The following is an 18,616-nucleotide window of genomic DNA, read 5'->3' on the forward strand; positions in this document are numbered from 1 at the left end:
GGCAGCGGGACCCAGAGAGGCATATTCCCAGTGGTGGCCAGTTAAGGATGGTGGCCTGCAACCCCCCTACCTCCCCCAAGAGCTGCCAGCCCAATCAGAGAGCCAGCAGCACTACCACTTGTGGTGCCCATTGCTGAGAGGGAAAGCTACAAGGAAACAACACCTCAATATTCTCAATGCCCAAGAGTATCTGCGATGAGGGGCAGCATTCTTGGCGGAAGCTTGGGCTAGGCTGACAGGCTCCAGTGATCGATGCGCAGGAGGAGGGGAGGGAGAGGGGCAGACGGAGCAAGGCAGGAGAGGGAGACGGAACAAGGCGGCTTTGCTATGGACCGGCCATTGTCATCGGGGCCCCATCCTTTGGCCATGGAGTTCCCAAAATGAAGATCCCGCCTCACCCTCCAGAGCCTGCTGGGAAACCACCAGGTTTCACTGGGCAGTCCCCCCACCCCGCAGCAGGCCTCCCCACCCCCACCCCGCCTCTCACCCCCACCCCTACCACCCACCCCCTTCCAACACCACTGGCAAAATGCCTATAGGGGCGGGAAGTGCCCATTAATTGGCCACTCAAGCCACTCAATGGGGCTCCTGGGGAGAGGGGGGGGGGGGGGGGGTCTGTCACCTTTCCCACTGTTGACAGAACAGGTGACGAGAAAGGCATTAAGCCCTTCCCCCGCCCCGACACACTCCCACATCTTTCCAGCCTTCCTGCAACATATTCCACTGCCAAAACCCTGGTAAAATTCCGGCCGCTAACTCTGCTCCTTTCTGCACAGGTGCTGCCCGACATGCTGAGAATTTCCAGCGTCTCCTGTTTTTATTTCAGGTTTTCAGCATGCACAGTATTTTGTTTTTGTATTCTGTTTTTGTGACATTTATCGAGGGATGAATTTTGGCCGGGGTACTGGGTATAACACCCCTGCCCTGCCTCAGTATAATACAGTGGGATTTCTTCCCTCCAGCCAAGAGGGCAGACGCGGCTTTTCATGTCTCACCCAAAAAGCGGCAACTCCAACAGCGCAGCACTCCCTCAGAGCTGTACTGAAATTCCGAGCTTAACCTTGCGCTCCAATCTCAGGAATGGAAAGATCTACTCGTGGGTCAGAATCTTCTGGTCGGTGTGTGGGGGTGGGTCCCACTCACCGACGCATAAAATGATGAGCGGTGATGTTGGGCGGATGTCCCGATGTCACCACACGTCATTCCGGCCTTCAGTTCGGTGGGTGCACAGAGTGGAGTCGGCTGCGCGCTCGCCGAACTATCAAAGACCTATTAAGGCCATTAATTAAAGTACTTGTCAGGGCTTCTGGTCCAACCTTAAGGTGGTCGGGCAGGCGAAGAGTCCAGGCGGCCTTCGCATTTATCACGGAACCTCATCCACGAGCGGGGTGAAGTTTCATGAAGGGTTTATTAATTTAATGAAATGTTTCATGTAAACTCATAAACATGTCACAGCTCATGTGACAATGTTACATGAGGGGACGTGTCTGAATTATTTTTAAAATTTTTTTTATTTTTCACATTTTTATAGCCTTTCTTAATCTCCCTGAGACAGCCCCGTGCCTCGGGGAGATTTCTGCGCTCTTCCAGCAGCATGCATGAAGGAGCACAGGCCCCGACTCTCCCTCCTCTCCCCACCCGCACTGGGAGCACTGAGGGCTACTGGCTGTGCATTACGCTGGGTGGGCCTCAATTGGCCTGCTCACGTAAAATGGCGGCGTGCAGCCGATTGTGGGCGGTGATCAGCTGCGTGACCACCCGCACTCGCTCCTACCCAGCCCACCCGCCAGGAAGAAGATTCTCCCCAGGACGTAGCTGGATAGTCCACAGCTTTGCATAGGTCAAGGATCTTACAAGACTGGCTCAATTCCAATCGGTGTAATCTCTTGCCCTGCAGGACATTATTCTGGCCTGACCTTGGCTTAGCCAATATAGCGAGAGAGCAAATCAGGAGCAGAAACCCTGGCTGATTCCAAAGCTATTCAAGTATATTATACACCAAGCCCAAACTGTCTTAAAATCCATTCTTCCCCCCCACCCCAACTAAATTACTTTCACATCTTTACAAACTTGACATTTATGCATCAACCTTACTAACTAACATCTGCATCCCTCCTGATGTAGCATTGTTCTAAGGATTAGCCTCGCAGGCTCTCTCAATAACAGCTTAGAATAGACACTTCCTCCCTCTGTTTCCTTGGCCAAGACTTCCCCTTCTCAACAGTTCTAGTGTTTCCATTTCTTATTGTCCTTTATTGTAGTGTCAACAGCAAGCTCGTGTAAGCACAGACATCTACAAATTGTTTCATCAGCCAGAGTCAGCCACAGACACTGACTCGCAACTTCATTCCTTTACCCTGCTTGAGGATTTTGTGCACAAGGTAAGGGACCAAGGCATTGGAACACATTTCATTCTGGGTATCCAGATGTTGGGTGTTCTCAGGTAACAGCATTGGGTTAGACAGCAAGTGAAGCTCACTCAGGACTGTCTCAGCAAATAAACCAAGGGCAGGCATAGCACAGGTTAAAAGTACAGCTCCCTCTACAGTGCCTCCATCAAACACTCCCAGGACAGGTACAGCACGGGGTTAGATACAGAGTAAAGCTCCCTCTACACTGCCCCCATCAAACACCCCCAGGACAGGTACAGCACGGGGTTAGATTTAAAATAAAGCTCCCTCTACACTGTCCCCATCAAACACGCCCAGGACAGGTACAGCACGGGGTTAAATACAGAGTAAAGCTCGCTCTACACTGTCCCCATCAAACACTCCCAGGACAGGTACAGCACGGGGTTAGATACAGAGTAAAGCTCCCTCTACACTGTCCCTATCAAACACTCCCAGGACAGGTACAGCACGGGGTTAGATACAGAATAAATCTCCCTCTACACTGTCCCCATCAAACACTCCCAGGACAGGTACAGCACGGGATTAGATACAGAATAAAGCTCCTTCTGCACTGTCCCCATCAAACACTCCCAGGACAGGTACAGCACGGGATTAGATACAGAATAAAGCTCCTTCTGCACTGTCCCCATCAAACACTCCCAGGACAGGTACAGCACGGGGTTAGATACAGAGTAAAGCTTCCTCTACACTATCCCCATCAAACACTCCCAGGACAGGTACAGCACGGGGTTAGATACAGAGTAAATCTCTACACTGTCCCCATCAAACACTCCCAGGACAGGTACAGCACGGGGTTAGATACAGAGTAAATCTCCCTCTGCACTGTCCCCATCAAACACTCCCAGGGCAGGTACAGCACGGGGTTAGATACAGAGTAAAGCTTCCTCTACACTATCCCCATCAAACACTCCCAGGGCAGGTACAGCACGGGGTTAGATACAGAGTAAAGCTCCCTCTACACTGTCCCCATCAAACACTCCCAGGACAGGTACAGCATGGGGTTAGATATAGAGTTAAGCTTCCTCTACACTGTCCCCATGAAACACTCCCAGGACAGATACAGCACGGGGTTAGATAAAGAATAAAGCTCCCTCTGCACTGTCCCCATCAAACACTCCCAGGACAGATACAGCACGGGGTTAGATATAGAATAAAGCTCCCTCTGCACTGTCCCCATCAAACACTCCCAGGACAGATACAGCACGGGGTTAGATACAGAGTAAAGCTCCCTCTGCACTATCCCCATCAAACACTCCCAGGACAGGTACAGCACGGGGTTAGATACAGAGTAAAGTTCCCTCTGCACTGTCCCCATCAAACACTCCCAAGACAGGTACAGCACGGAGTATGATGGAAAGCTCTCTTGATACAGCCACAATAGTGTGCCTCACACTGACTGTGTTGCATCAACATAATATTCTTTCCATGTCCCACACCAGTTGCCTAATCTCATTGATCCGATCGACAATTACGGTAAATTAGCGATAATGCTATGTCTTTGACTGGGGATTGGAAGAATGCTGCCGGAATTCTTTCACATTTACAGCCACCAGGCCTTGAATCTTTCATCCTCTGGCACTGACTTGAAGCACAACCAACATGAACCTCGTTGTTGAACACCAGCCAGCCAATGTCAATGGATAAAACTACAGACACCTAGACACTATTTGATTCTATTATAGGCTTGCACACATCAAACTATAGATTCTACCAATCGTAGCCATCCTTCTGTCCAATGACATGCTCCATCCATGTGGATGAAATGAGCCACACTCCATTCAGCTTCTACTGTTTATATAATGCTAGAATAACATTTCCAATCCTGTTTTATGACAACAGAATATTGTCCTTCAGTTAATCTTTGGATCATAGAATGATACACAGTACAAAAGGAGCGTCTTTGAAAGAGCTGCCCAACTAATTCCATTTCCCTGCTCTTTCCGCATAGGCCTGCAAATATTCCCCCTTTAATTATTTATTTAACTATTTATTTATTTAACTATTTATTTAGTTCACTATTTATTTATTTAACTAATTATTTTAACTAATTCCATTTCCCTGCTCTTTCTGCATAGGCTGCAAATATTCCCCCCTTTATTATTTATCCAATTCGCTTCTGAAAGTTACCCTTGAATCTACTTATACCAATCTTTCAGGCAGTGGATTTCTCAATGTAAGAACTTGCATCATAAATAAAAATTCCTCATCCCCATCTTTGGCTCTTTTATCAATTACCTTAAACTGTGCCTTTGGTTATTGATTCTTCGAATGCTTGAAACAGTTTCTCCTTATTTACACTGTCAAACTATTCATGATTTTGAACACTTCCATTAAATCTCCCCTTAATTACCCCTACGGAAACCTGCTTCTCTAATCTCTTGACATAACCCCACATTCTACAGTAAATCTCCATCTCACCCTCTGTTGCTGGGATAGACCTGATTCCTGAGCTCGGTGTGACCAAGATGCTACATAAATACATTAAACTACTTGCCTGGCACATGAATTCCACAGGGTTGATGGCATACTTCAGGAGATTTTCAATTTCTTCCATGTCAGTGTAGTAAATTAAAGTTGCTGAACTCACTTTCAGATCCCCTGAGTATAATGTGAGTGTGACCAAACCGGAAGGCATATCTGTTCAACACAAGGCAAAAGTGTTAGCTATTCCACAATGGAAGGTGCCATGACACTATCCCAAATATCTGCTCATTTCGACAGCCCATTTTGCTGATCAGTAATTATTTTCAGATTCAAGTGTTTGTTATTGAAATGTTGGATGAAATCATAATTCCTCCCAACATACTTGAAAATCATTCATAGCAAAGCAGCTTACAGGTTTAGATCTCAAAACATCCAGGGTACTTTACACAGGGTAGGAACTGAGCAGGAAGTAGAGGGGCAGTTTGGGAAGGTACTGGAGATGCACAAGAAGGAAGTTCTGAGGAGCTGGAATTGGCATGAAGGAGAGACTGTCATTGTGTGCTTCTGCACTCCCACACTGATGGATTCCAACACTGCGGCCCTATCTCTGACATCCACACACAGCGAGCATTAGGAATTTAGATTTACCACTGAAAATTTCTGGTAGGAGCTAAATGTTCTGTCCATTTGGGTGCTGAGTGGACAAAAGCCAGACTGGATGGCTGGATAGTCCAACAGTGAGTGTTGGGCACAGAGTTGAGGAGCAATGATGTGTCCAAGGGCCTTAGAGAGGTTGGCGATGGGCTGGTAATTTTGGACAACAGAGAGGTATGGGTTGACTTCTAAGTCAGTGAGCATAGCTGGCTAATAATGACAGCAGTTACAAAGACAGATGTCAATGATACCTCAGGGAATCGGGTGTTTGACAATGTGGCTGAGGACTGAGCTAGGGAGTTCTCACTGAATGCGGAGGTTCAGAGTTGGTTGGTGATTCAGTTCCTTTGTACTTCATTAATGTAAATCTCAGCTTGAAAAAGAACAGGCCAAAAGTTCCTGGGCTATTGCGTGAGAAACATTTTGCAAATAGTTTTGTGATACGTGCTATCTCGTGAATGATAACTTTGAAAAATAAAATCTGGAGGCTTGTTTGCTCAATTTCTTGCCAGTTACTCATTCTTTGTTGGTATGTTTGCTGAGTTCATTTTTCTTTGGATGCATATGATGTGGTCATCAGTCTCTCCAAAGGTAGTACCTTCAAAGGCGCTACCTCAGAGATATTATGTCTCCAACCAACAGCAGTCACAAGGCAAAGGTTAATGACAGGCAGAAATAAAGCCTTAAATAATCAAAATTAAACCAAATAAGCATCTATCAAAGTGAATGAATAGAATAATAATGATAAAGTGGCACTCCAGCCAGAGATACAAAAGAATACACTGCTGTTGAAGTATGTATCAGGGTGATTAACATTAGGATGCTAGGATAAAAACAAAAAAACTGCGGATGCTGAAAATCCAAAACAAAAACAGAATTACCTGGAAAAACTCAGCAGGTCTGGCAGCATCGGCGGAGAAGAAAAGAGTTGACGTTTCGAGTCCTCATGACCCTTCGACAGAACTTGCGTTCGACTCCAAGAAAGAGTTGAAATATAAGCTGGTTTAAGGTGTGTGTGTGGGGGGGCGGAGAGATAGAGAGACAAAGAGGTGGAGCGGGGGGGGCGGGGGTGTGGTTGTAGGGACAAACAAGCAGTGATAGAAGCAGCTCATCAAAAGATGTCAACGACAATAGTACAATAGAACACATAGGTGTTAAAATTAAAGTTGGTGATATTATCTAAACGAATGTGCTAATTAAGAATGGATGGTAGGGTACTCAAGGTATAGCTCTAGTGGGGTTTTTTTTTAAAGATTTTCCTTTTCCCACCTACTTCCATTACTGCATTCGTTGCTCCCAATGTGGTCTCCTCTACATTGGAGAGACCAAACGTAAACTGGGCGACCGCTTTGCAGAACACCTGCGGTCTGTCCGCAAGAATGACCCAAACCTCCCTGTCGCTTGCCATTTCAACACTCCACCCTGCTCTCTTGCCCACATGTCTGTCCTTGGCTTGCTGCATTGTTCCAGTGAAGCCCAACGCAAACTGGAGGAACAACACCTCATCTTCCGACTAGGGACTTTACAGCCTTCCGGACTGAATATTGAATTCAACAACTTTAGGTCGTAAGCTCCCTCCCCCATCCCCACCCCCTTTCTGTTTCCCCCTCCCCTTTTTTTTTTCCCCAATAAATTATAAAGATTTTCCTTTTCCCACCTACTTCCATTATATAAATAAAAAAAAAACCCCACTAGAGCTATACCTTGAGTGCCCTACCATCCATTCTTAATTAGCACATTCGTTTAGATAATATCACCAACTTTAATTTTAACACCTATGTGTTCTATTGTACTATTGTCGTTGACATCTTTTGATGAGCTGCTTCTATCACTGCTTGTTTGTCCCTACAACCACACCCCCGCCCCCCCGCTCCACCTCTTTGTCTCTCTATCTCTCCGCCCCCCCACACACACACCTTAAACCAGCTTATATTTCAACTCTTTCTTGGAGTCGAACGCAAGTTCTGTCGAAGGGTCATGAGGACTCGAAACGTCAACTCTTTTCTTCTCTGCCGATGCTGCCAGACCTGCTGAGTTTTTCCAGGTAATTCTGTTTTTGATTAGGATGCTAGGGATCATTCAAGTTAATAGACAAGAGGAAGTCAAAGAGACAATGGCGAGACATTTCCTGGCCTGGGGGTTTATATCCCAGGATATTGAACAAGACCAGCAAGGGGATTTCTGGGACCTGACTCTGCTCACCACTGAATCTTAGCGCACAAGTAAGTTGACTGGAAGCAAATGGAAAAAGAATAAGAAACCTGAATGTGGCAGCTACAGGTCTGTTTGCCTAACTTCTATAACAGGTAAACAATGTCAAATGGCAAGAGTTCTTGTGTAGCAGTGAACTTATAAACAGGCAGCATGAGTGTGGGAGAGGGAAGTGCTGGCGCACAGTCTCTTCAAACTCTTTCCGGGTGCAGTAGATTGTGAAACCAGTAAAATATAGTTTAACTGGAGCCTCAGGAACAGGCCAAGCCCCGAATGCAACCTAATTTAGCCAAATCAGACATTTATTGCAGAATGGGAAGCAGAAAGCCCCATAACAGTTTAGGACCCCCCAGAAGTCCTTAAGCTAAGACAAGGTTCTTCATCAGGTAAACGCTGGGGTGAAATAAAGGGAGAAAAGACCCTTTTCCTCAAGTGGGTGTCTCAGGCCTGTTATTTCCTGGCACCTATCTTCGCCCTCTCCAAAGAGGGGCAGTAACATGGACAGTCAGACTGAAGGGGAATCAGCTGGCTCCATGCCCATCATTATCTATATGATGCAGGCATGGGAAGAGAGGTCAGTGACCCTCCTGGTAATATAAACCTGTGGAGGGAAGCAAGGAGCAGGTGCTGAGGCTGGGTTAGGCCTCACCGCTCACATTTTCTGTTCATCTCAGTGGCAATCACACCTGATTCTGGACAGGATTATGGAGGAGCATCCTGAGCTAACTCGGCTGTAACTCTGAACAGAGAACAAAAATCAGCAGGTGCCAAAAATTTAAAACTAAAACCAAAAATGCTACAAATAGATCAAATGGAAAAGTGCACCGAGATCACTTAACATCCTGGGTACAGACCCTTTGTTTTGACTCAAACCGATGGCTTATCTTTGCTCTCACACAAATGCAGCCAAACCTTCTGAATGTCTCGAGCATTTTTTGGTTTTTTGCAGCTTTCAAGGCTCTATAGTCCCTGCAACAATCACCTGTGGAGCATTGTGTTCAATCCGAGCTAACACAGCACACCAGACACATTTGTATTCAAGCAAATACATGGGAAAAGCAATCAGGCCACATTTATTGCCCACACCTCATTGCCCACAGAGGGCAACTGAGTAGGACTGGAGTCACATGTAAGTTGAACCAGATAAAGATGTTGGTTAATCGGTGTACAGAAATAAGGTAAGTCCAGGGCATTTCAGAATATTCACATCCCCCAGATTGTGACTTCTGTCCAGTGAAATGTACAGAAACATCAATGAACGGGAGTGGGCAATTTCCTGACATTTGCTCTTGCCCCAAAGTGGGAGTTTACCCCTGTACATCCACACCATCTAGAAATTAAAATTGATGAGTCTTCTGTGATTGACAATCACCTCTCTAAATCTCCTTCTGCCACTTTTATTCCATTTCTTACACCTTATGTGTCTTTTGTGAAATGACAAACAGAATGGATTCATGAAAAGGAGGCTATACTTAAATAACTTGCTGGGGCTTTTTTTAAAGAGTTCCCTGCTGCAGTTATTGGGGGTATACTTGTACTTTGAGTCAGTTATTACCAGGTTCCAATCGGGAATTGTACAGCAGGAGATGAGGGATGAACTGGGAATAAAGAACTGGCTTAAACACAATAATTAAAACTGAACACTCGAGGACAGTTTCTCTCTGTCAGGGTTGAGTCTTACCTGGCGCTTGCGCAGATACTGTGTACTCATTGATAAGTGTTGCTGGAACCCGGACAGCAGCCTTTGCACCGAATACAAAGTCAATTTCACTCTTCACTTTGGTGTCCAGTTTAACCTTTAAAATAACAAACATCTGCTGTGGTACCTGAAATTAAAAAAAAAAATACCTGTATTGAGAATGTTCAGCACATTGCGGCATCACGAGAGAATGTGTTGGTCATCGTTGGAAAGGGGGTGATCTGACCAAATAGCACAGGAGTTCTTCTAGAAGATACATGGGGCAATTCTAACCAGATTTTATTTAAGAACATAAAGCTCTAATAATTTGTTCTCCTGGAATAAGAACATTGTTTTCTCTCTTCCTATAATGTTTTCTTTACCTGTTTCTCACTCTCTCATTCTTCCTTTGAGCCTTTCTCTATTTTTCTCTTATTCCCGACATGACTTACACACACTTGTCTCATTGTGGGTATTTCTCTCTTTCTGTTCAATAGCTTTCCCATTCTTTGTCCATATATATATATATATATTATAGAGAGCAAGAGAGAGAGAGAGAGTTCCACATGATGAGGACAGATTCAATAAAATTGGCTTGTAGTCCCTAGAGTATAGAAGATTGAGGAGTGATTTAATTGAAATGGTTACTATGAAATTCAAAGGGTTGATGCAGAGAAACTGTTTCCTTTGGAGGGGGAGTCAAGAATGATGGGGACAATGTTAAGAATAGAACTAAATCATTTAGGAGTGAAATCAGGAAATACCCATTCACACAAAAATGTTGAAATCTGGAACTTGCTTCCCCGAAAGGCTGTGGGTTCTCAATTGGAATTTTCAACTCAGAGAGCAATAGATTTTTTATGAGGAAAGGATGTCCACAGATATGAAGCAATGGCAGAGCAGGTTCAATTAGCTGAACAGCCTCCTCCTATCCCTATGATCCAATATCTTCCAGTGTCTCTGTGTGGGTCTCACAGGCTTTGTTAAACTGATGTACTCAATTCTGCATTCTTAAACTTGGTGAAGTCCAGGGTGTTCAGCAAGCACACAGCAACTGGCATGAGGGCTGAGATCGGTACCTGGATCATGGAGAGAAAGCATCAGGTGGAATATGCACAGAGCAGAGACCATGAGAGTGGATCTGGCAACCTTCTGGGAGTTAGGCCTGTGAGCCAGTCCAGGCAGAAGGGAATGAAGAGGATCAGGTATATTGAATAGACCAAACCAAGTAACAGGCCGGATCTGAGGACAGGCCTGGGGAAGCTGAGGAAGGCCTTGAAAACACCTGCCACACAAATAAGAGCAATGAGGGGCATTGAGCTCTCGAACTGTGGATGTGGAACATAGAAACCATGGTGAGTCGGGGCCTATTGAAGTGTACAAGTTTAACAAATGGTTAAAGAGGCGAGTTTGAGGACCCTGAGGGGTTGTCCATACCTTCAACCCTGGGTTTACCCTCAGCACACACTTCCCCCACCACCCCTTCCCCTCCCCCAACACTGGGTTTCTCCTGACCTACACTCTCTCTCCCTTGGATATTGGGCTCTTCTCAGTCCTGGGTCTTTTCCTCCCTGTAACACTGAGCTTCCCTGCAGAACTCATTCCCTGCCACCTTCTAGAATGCGCTTATATTGTGTACGCTGACCTATTACATTGTGTATTTTGCTGAATTCTATTCGACTGAAAGCTGCTCTACACAATCAAAAGCATGAAATTAGCACCAGTAACTTATTTCATTTTATGTTTTGATGCAACTCATCTTCCGTGAAACAGAAACATATGGGCTGAAGCGTAACACCCGTATGATAGTTAATACTTACCCCACATTGGATCCTGTCTGGTAAAACCTTCACTATGTTTTCTTGATGGTCTCTGTTAGATTGGGAACAAGATTCCAGGTGGGATTTGGCTACGTTACTCCACACTTTGGCTTGAGGCTCAGCTTGTGCTTCAGATTCAGTTGTGTCACAGCCCGAGTCCCTGCTGGAGCCTGAAGAGGTGCAAGTGTTTGAATAAGCCTTACAAATGGACACAAGACAATTGCCTACAACAGACCAATAACCACTGAGACATACCTGACATGCTTTGATCCTTCTACTCCATTTTATCCTGAAACCACAATTACAGCCATCTATCACTACAGGTGCTCAAACACATGAGCAACCTGGGTGTAAGTAAAGGCTTATCCTTTTTGTCTGGAAAGTACTTTGGGGCATCCTGAAGTCATGGAATGCACGATACAAATGTTAAGTGATTCTTCTTTCTTTCTACTAATTTTAAAATTTATCATAGAATCACGGAAAGTTTATGACACATAATGAGTTTATAAGGCCATTTGACCCATCGTGTCTCTGCTGCCCGGAAAATGAGTCACACCGCTCCCCCCCCTCCCCACCCCCCCCACCAGCCTAATCCCACTTTCCAGCGTTTGGTCCTGCAGGTTATGGTGCTTGAGTTGCGTATCCAGACACATTTCAAGTGAATTGGGGGTTTCTGGCTCTATTATCCTTTCAGGCACTGAGTTCCAGAGCCCCCATAACCCTCTGGGTGAAAAGATTTTTCCTCATCTCCACTCAAAGTCCTTCTACCAATCACTTTAAATCTATGCCCCCTAGTCACTGGCCTGTCTGCTAAAGTAAATAGGCCCTTCCCATCCAGTCTCTCCAGGCCCCTCGCAATTTTGTACCTCTCAATCAAAGTCTCCCCTCAGCCTCCTCTGTTCCAAGGAGAAGAACCCCAGCCTACTTAAAACAAAAACAGAAAATGCTGGAAAAACTCAGCAGGTCTGGCAGCATCTGCGGAGAGGGAAACAGAGTTAACGTTTCGAGTCCGCATGCGGACAGTGCTAACCCTGTCAGCCAGTTTGATGACATTAGAGATCGGACATGAGAGCACATAGCGTTGCAAGCTCAGAGGGAGGAAGGTAAGGACATGTGAGGAGAGCTGTAAGATTGAGACGACTGATGTAGCGCCATTAGTTCTCAATGAAAAGATCCAGAGAGGCTAACTATTCTATAAATGGAACTAAAAGAAAGCATAATTTAATATGATATGAATGATGCTGTAAATAGACATAATTTGAATTGGGTGAAATCCTACAGAAACCCCACCACGCATTTCAGATTCTATTTGCCGTGGCAGTTCCCCATTTTTATAATTCACGCATTTATAGACCAACGTTTTCCATCTTTCACTTTCCTATCATTGCAAACATTTCCATTATGACCAAGCTTTCCACTGAGTGGCTGTGAAAAGAGTGTCACGTGAATAAGATGCAAAAATGGGGATTCAGGACAGAGGGGGAAAGGGTTGCTGTTTATTTTTGCATCCAACACTGTGTGGCTCGTGTTAGTTTGGGACAATGGGGAGAATTTTCTGCTCAGCGAGCCAGGGTGGGGCCTGCTCGCCAAGGGCGTAAAATGACACAGGGTGACATTGGGTATACATCCTGACATCACCACGTGTCATTTAGATTTTCAGTTCGGGGGATGCGCAGCCGATTCAGCTGCCAATCTGTCAAAGGCCTGTTAGGGCCATTAATTAACTAATTAATGCCATTGAGAAAGCTGCCCGTCCAACCTTAAGATTGTCGGGGTACGGGCAAAGAGCCCAAGCGGCCTTTGCATTTTTCATGGAACCTCATCCACGGGCGGGACGAGGTTTCATGAAGGGTTTATAAATTAAATACATCTTTTTATTAAAGTTCATTGACATGTCCCAGCTCATGTGACACTGTCTTAAATATTTTTTCTTTATTGAAATTTTTAAAACTTAAAACTAATCTCCCTGAGGCAGCTCTGTGCCTCGGAGAGAATTCTGCGCTCTGTTGTGCGTCACACTCCCGACTCAGGGAACCCTCCACCCTCCAGTCCTTCCGGGTGTGCCCTAATTGGCCCGCCCATGTAAATGGCAGCGTGGACCTGATTGGGGGCATCAATCAGGTTCGCATCCACCTCCGCATGACCCCTCCCCAGCAGGGGCAAAATTCTCTCCAATAAGTATCTGGACAGTTTGCTCCAGATCTTGGGGTAGTTCACAGTTCTCAGCGTTATGTTTCATCCGCCACATGTCTTGAAGTCTATCATTACCCTCATCCCATTTCACAATACTTTCAGGTTTTATGTCATCTGTAAATTTTGAAATCCCAGGTCATTATGAAATAATCCTCACACCAGCTCCTGGGGAACTCCACTTTGTCTTCCTCCAGTCTGTAAAACAACCATTCACTACTTCTCTTTGTTTCCTCTCACACAGTCAGTCTTGTATCCATGCTGCAACTGTCCCTTTTAACCCACGGGCTTCAACTTTAATGACAAACCCAGTGCGTGACACTTTTGAAAGTCCATGCACACCATATCAAACCTCTTTGTTACCTCAGCAAAAAATTCACTCAAGTTAATCAAACACAATTTTCCCTTGATCCAATGTTAGCTTTCCCTAATTAATCCATTTTTGTTCAAATGACTGTTAAGTTTGTTCTGGATTATCATTTCTAAAATCTTTCCCACCACCAAGGTTAAAGTGACGGGCCTGTAGTTTGCTACGCCCCTTTTTTTTTGAATATTTGCAATTCTCCCGTCCTCTGGCACCATTCTCTAAGGAGGATTGGAACATTATGGCCAGCGCTTCTGCAATTTCCATCATGGCTTCCCTCAGTATCCTTGGGTACATTCGATCCAGTCCTGGTGCCTTATCCACTTTAAGTACAGCCACCTTTTCTAAACCTCCTCATCATCAATTTTTAGGCCATCCAGTGTCAACTAATGAGCGGCATGGCACTGGGAAGTTCTGAGGAACAAAGGGACCTTGGCATGTGTGTCCATAGATCTCTGAAGGCGGAGGGGCATGTTAGTGGGGTGGTGAAAAAGGCATATGGGACACTTGCCTTTATCAATCGAGGCATAGGTTACAAAATTAGGGAGATCATGTTGGAGCTGTATAGAACCTTGGTGAGGCCACAGCTGGAGTACTGTGTGCAGTTCTGGTCGCCACATTATAGGAAGGATGTGATTGCACTGGAGGGGGTGCAGAGGAGATTCACCAGGATGTTTCCTGGGATGAAACATTTAAGTTATGAAGAGAGGTTGGATAGACTTGGGTTGTTTTCATTGGCGCAGAGAAGACTGAGGGACGACCTGATCGAGGTGTACAGGATTATGAGGGACATGGACAGGGTGGATAGGGAGCAGCTGTTCCCCTTAATTGAAGGGTCAGTCATGAGGGGACACAAGTTCAAGGTGAGGGACAGGAGGTTTAGGGGAATGTGAGGAAAAACTTTTTTACCCAGAGGGTGGTGAGGGTCTGGAATGCGCTGCCTGGGAGGGTGGTGGAGGCGGGTTGCCTCACATCTTTTAAAAAGTACCTGGATGAGCACTTGGCACGTCATAACATTCAAGACTATGGCCAAGTGCTGGTAAATGGGATTAGGTAGGTAGGTCAGCTGTTTCTCATGTGTCGGTGCAGACTCGATGGGCCGAAGGGCCTCTTCTGCACTATGATTCTGTGAACTACCTCCTCTTTCACTATGACTTTAACAGCATCTTCTTCCTTGGTAAAGACAGGTGCAAAGAATTCATTTAGTACCTCAACCATGCCCCCAGCCCCCATGTGTAAATCCCCTCATTGGTCATTATAAACAGTGTAGATGGAAGCAAAAAATTACAAAGAGATATTGATAGATTAATGAATGGGCAAAACTGTGGCAAATGGATTCCAATGCAGGCAAATGTGAAGTCATCTACTTTGGACTAAAAATGATAGAACAGGGTACCCTCTGGAAATTGAAACAAATGCTAGAACCCGTGGAAGTCCAAAGAAACTTGGGGGTCTAGGTATGTAGATCAAAACATGTCATGATGAGGTATAGAAAATAATCATGAAGGCCGATGGAATGTTGGCCTTTCTATCGAGAGGACCAGAATACAAGGGGATAGAATTCATTCTTCAGTTTCACAAAGCCTTGGTTAGACCACACCTGGAGTTACTGACAGCAGTTCTGGGCACAATTCCTTAGGAAGGATATATGGGCCTTGGAGGGAGTGCAGCGTAGAATTACTTGAATGATACCTGGATTCCAAGGATTAAGTTACAAGGAAAGATCACACAAACTAGGGATGTTTTTGCTGGAATTTAGTGGGTTAAGGGGTGATTTGATTTAAGTTTTCAAGATATTAAGGAGTAAAGTAGAATAAAGAAAGAGAAATTATTTTCATAGGTTGTGGGAGTCTCAGACTAGGGGGTATAGGAGTGACACTAGGAAACCCATCTACATGTAGAAGTTTGGAACTTACCTCTGCAAATGGCAACTGATGCTGGGTCATTTATTAATTTTAAAGCTGAGCTTAATAAGCTTTTGTTTCCCAAAGTTATGAAGGGATGGGGCAAAGGTGGGTATGTGGAGTTAGATCACAGGTCTGCCATAATCACTTTGAATGGTGCAACAGGCTCCAGGGCTAGATGGCCTCTTCCTGTTCTTATATTCTTATATTCCCATCATTAAAAACTTTACTATTATTACAAACATTCACATCATTTCCAACCTTCCTGTCATTACAAACCACCTCACCATAATAAAGCATTCCATTATTACAAACCACTGCACTTCTTATGTCAAGAGCAATTAGGTCAGAGCAAGCATAACCATCAACACAGTTTGCTGAGGGATTAAGCAATGTAATGGTCACAACTGGCCTTTCACATCTGACACGGGTTTAAATCTAGATCCTCATGGGCCCATGACTTGAAACTACACCAAATTGGACATGGCAGATTTGCTCAGGGGGAACCATTGAAAGTCTAGTGTGGTTGACAGGCAGACCAGTAGAGTAGGATGTGGACTTCTAAAGTTGTGGCTGAGACAAATTGCGGTGTGAAGAGCAGCGAGTTTTACTTTACATGTAGCATGTGCTCTAACTTGCACTGGAGACCGGAAATGAAGGCTTTTTAATCCCCAACACCAACATTCCTCACCTTTTCAGCTGATAAATCATAGCTTGATTCCACATGTAGGTTTTATAACTCCTTGATCTTAATAAAACTCAATTATCCTTCACCTTTTTTACATTGTTAAAGTCAACTTGAGTCAACCATCTAAAGGACGTGTCACACCTTCCATCCTGAGAGGAGCTGGAAACTAAGCTTATAATCGTCTTCTGGCACCCTCTAAATAGCAGCAAACTCACTGCAGGGAGAGGCAAATAAAGCCAGAAGCTCTGTTACTTCACCTCCACCTTCTACATATATACTTTTTATTATTTCATGGCTGTGGGTGTAGCTAGCAAGCCCAGCCTTTATTGCCCCCTCCCTCATTGTCCTTGAGAAAGTGATGGTGAGCCACCTTCTTGAATGCAACCAAGTGGTTTGCTCAGCCTTTTCAGAGTATCTTTAAGAGGCAACCACATTGCTGTGTGTCTGGGATCACAGGTAGATCTTCAGCTAAAGGCAGCATATTTCGTTCCCTAAAATATATTAGTGGACTAGACAAATTTTTTCAACAATGCAGTAATTTCACGTTCACCATTACTGACACTAGGGCCAGAATTTTTCTCATGTCGGATGGGCGATCAGGTCCGTACCGCGATTTTACGCAGGCAGGGCCAATTAAGGCCCGCCCTGCACAAATCTCAGAATATTCTTAGAATAGAAATGTTAACCACACCAGACTTTCAACAGTCGCTCTGAGCCAATCTGCCTTGTCTTGTTTTCTCTCACTGGCCAATGAGGTCCATCGCTCCTTCAGTCTATCTTAGGATGATGGAATGATTGAATAGTTACAGCACAGGAGGACCATTCGGCCAGTCACGCCCATGCCAGCTCTCTGCAAGAACAATTTAGTTAGTCCCACTATTTCGTTCTTTCCCATAGCCCTGCAATTTTTATTCCTCCAGGCTTTTATCCAATTTCCTTTTGGAAACTCCAGTTGAATCTGCCTCCAGATTAGACTCTCAGATAATGCATTCCAGATCCTAACCACTCACCTCGTGAAACAGTTTCCCCTTAAGTCACCTTTGGTTGTTTTGCCAAAGCTTTAAATTGAAGTTCTCTGGTACTTGGCCCTTCTGCCAATTGGTACAGTTTCTCCCTTTGTATTCTGATTTTGAACACCTCTATCAAATCTCCCCTCAATCTTAGAAATGTAGAAACATAGAAAATAGGAGCAGGAGAAGGCCATTCGGCCCTTCAAGCCTGCTCCACCATTCATTATGATCATGGCTGATCATCGAATTCAATAGCCTGCTCCCGCTTTCTCCTCATATCCTTTGATCTCTTTCGCCCCAAGAGCTATATCTAACTCCTTCTTGAAAACATACAATGTTTTGGCCTCAACTACTTTCTGAGGTAGCGAATTCCACAGGCTCACCACTCTCTGGGTGAAGAAATTTCTCCTCATCTCAGTCCTAAATGGTCTACCCCATATCCTCAGACAGTGACCCCTGGTTCTGGACTCCCCCCACCATCAAGAACATCCTTCCTGCAACCACCCTGTCTAGTCCTGTTAGAATTTTATAGGTTTCTATGAGATCCCCCCTTCTGAACTCCAGCGAATATAAGCCTAAACGACTCAATCTCTCCTCATATGTCAGTCCCGCCGTCCCAGGAATCAGTCAGGTAAACCTTTGCTGCACACTCTCTATAGCGAGAACATCCTTCCTCAGCTAAGGAAACCAAAACTGCACACAATATTCCAAGTGTGGTCTCACCAAGGCCCTGTACAATTGCAGCCAGGCATCTCTGTTCCTGTACTTGAATCCTCTGGCTATGAAGGCCAACATACCATTTGCCTTCTTTACCGCCTGCTGCACCTGCATGTTTACCTTCAGCAACTGGTGTACAAGGACACCCAGGTCTCATTGCACATTCCCCTCTCTCAATTTATGGCCATTCAGATAATAATCTGCCTTCCTGTTTTTGCTACCAAAGTGGATAATCTCACATTTATGCACATTATATTGCATCTGCCATGCATTTGCCCACTCACTCAGCTTGTCCAAATCACACTGAAGCATCTCTGCATCCTCCTCACAGCTCACCCTCCCACCCAGCTTTGTGTCATCTGCAAATTTGGAGATATTACATTTAACTCCCTCATTAATATAAATAATTAATATATATTGTGAATAGCTGGGGTCCCAGCACCGATCCCTGCAGTACCCCACTAGTCACTACCTGCCATTCGGAAAAAGACATGTTTATTCCTACTCTTTGTTTCCTGTCTGCCAACCAGTTTTCTATCCATCTC

The 18,616-nt window shown here is 45.0% G+C and overlaps 1 protein-coding gene across 2 annotated transcripts in view; it reads right to left on the reverse strand.

The window, feature by feature from the left end:
• The window catches only part of pik3ap1 (phosphoinositide-3-kinase adaptor protein 1), a 126,048-nt gene that overhangs the window by 60,693 nt on the left and 46,739 nt on the right, over positions 1-18,616 (reverse strand). For both annotated transcript variants that reach the window (XM_041176075.1, XM_041176074.1), the window contains exons 3-5: positions 11,199-11,368; positions 9,382-9,526; positions 4,906-5,048 (exon numbers count right to left, since the gene is read on the reverse strand). In XM_041176075.1, the coding sequence (XP_041032009.1) occupies positions 4,906-5,048; positions 9,382-9,526; positions 11,199-11,368 (458 nt within the window). The remainder of the gene's footprint in view (positions 1-4,905; positions 5,049-9,381; positions 9,527-11,198; positions 11,369-18,616) is intronic.

Source organism: Carcharodon carcharias, chromosome 28 (genome assembly GCF_017639515.1).
Source record: "Carcharodon carcharias isolate sCarCar2 chromosome 28, sCarCar2.pri, whole genome shotgun sequence".
Classification (NCBI taxonomy): Eukaryota; Metazoa; Chordata; class Chondrichthyes; order Lamniformes; family Lamnidae; genus Carcharodon; species Carcharodon carcharias.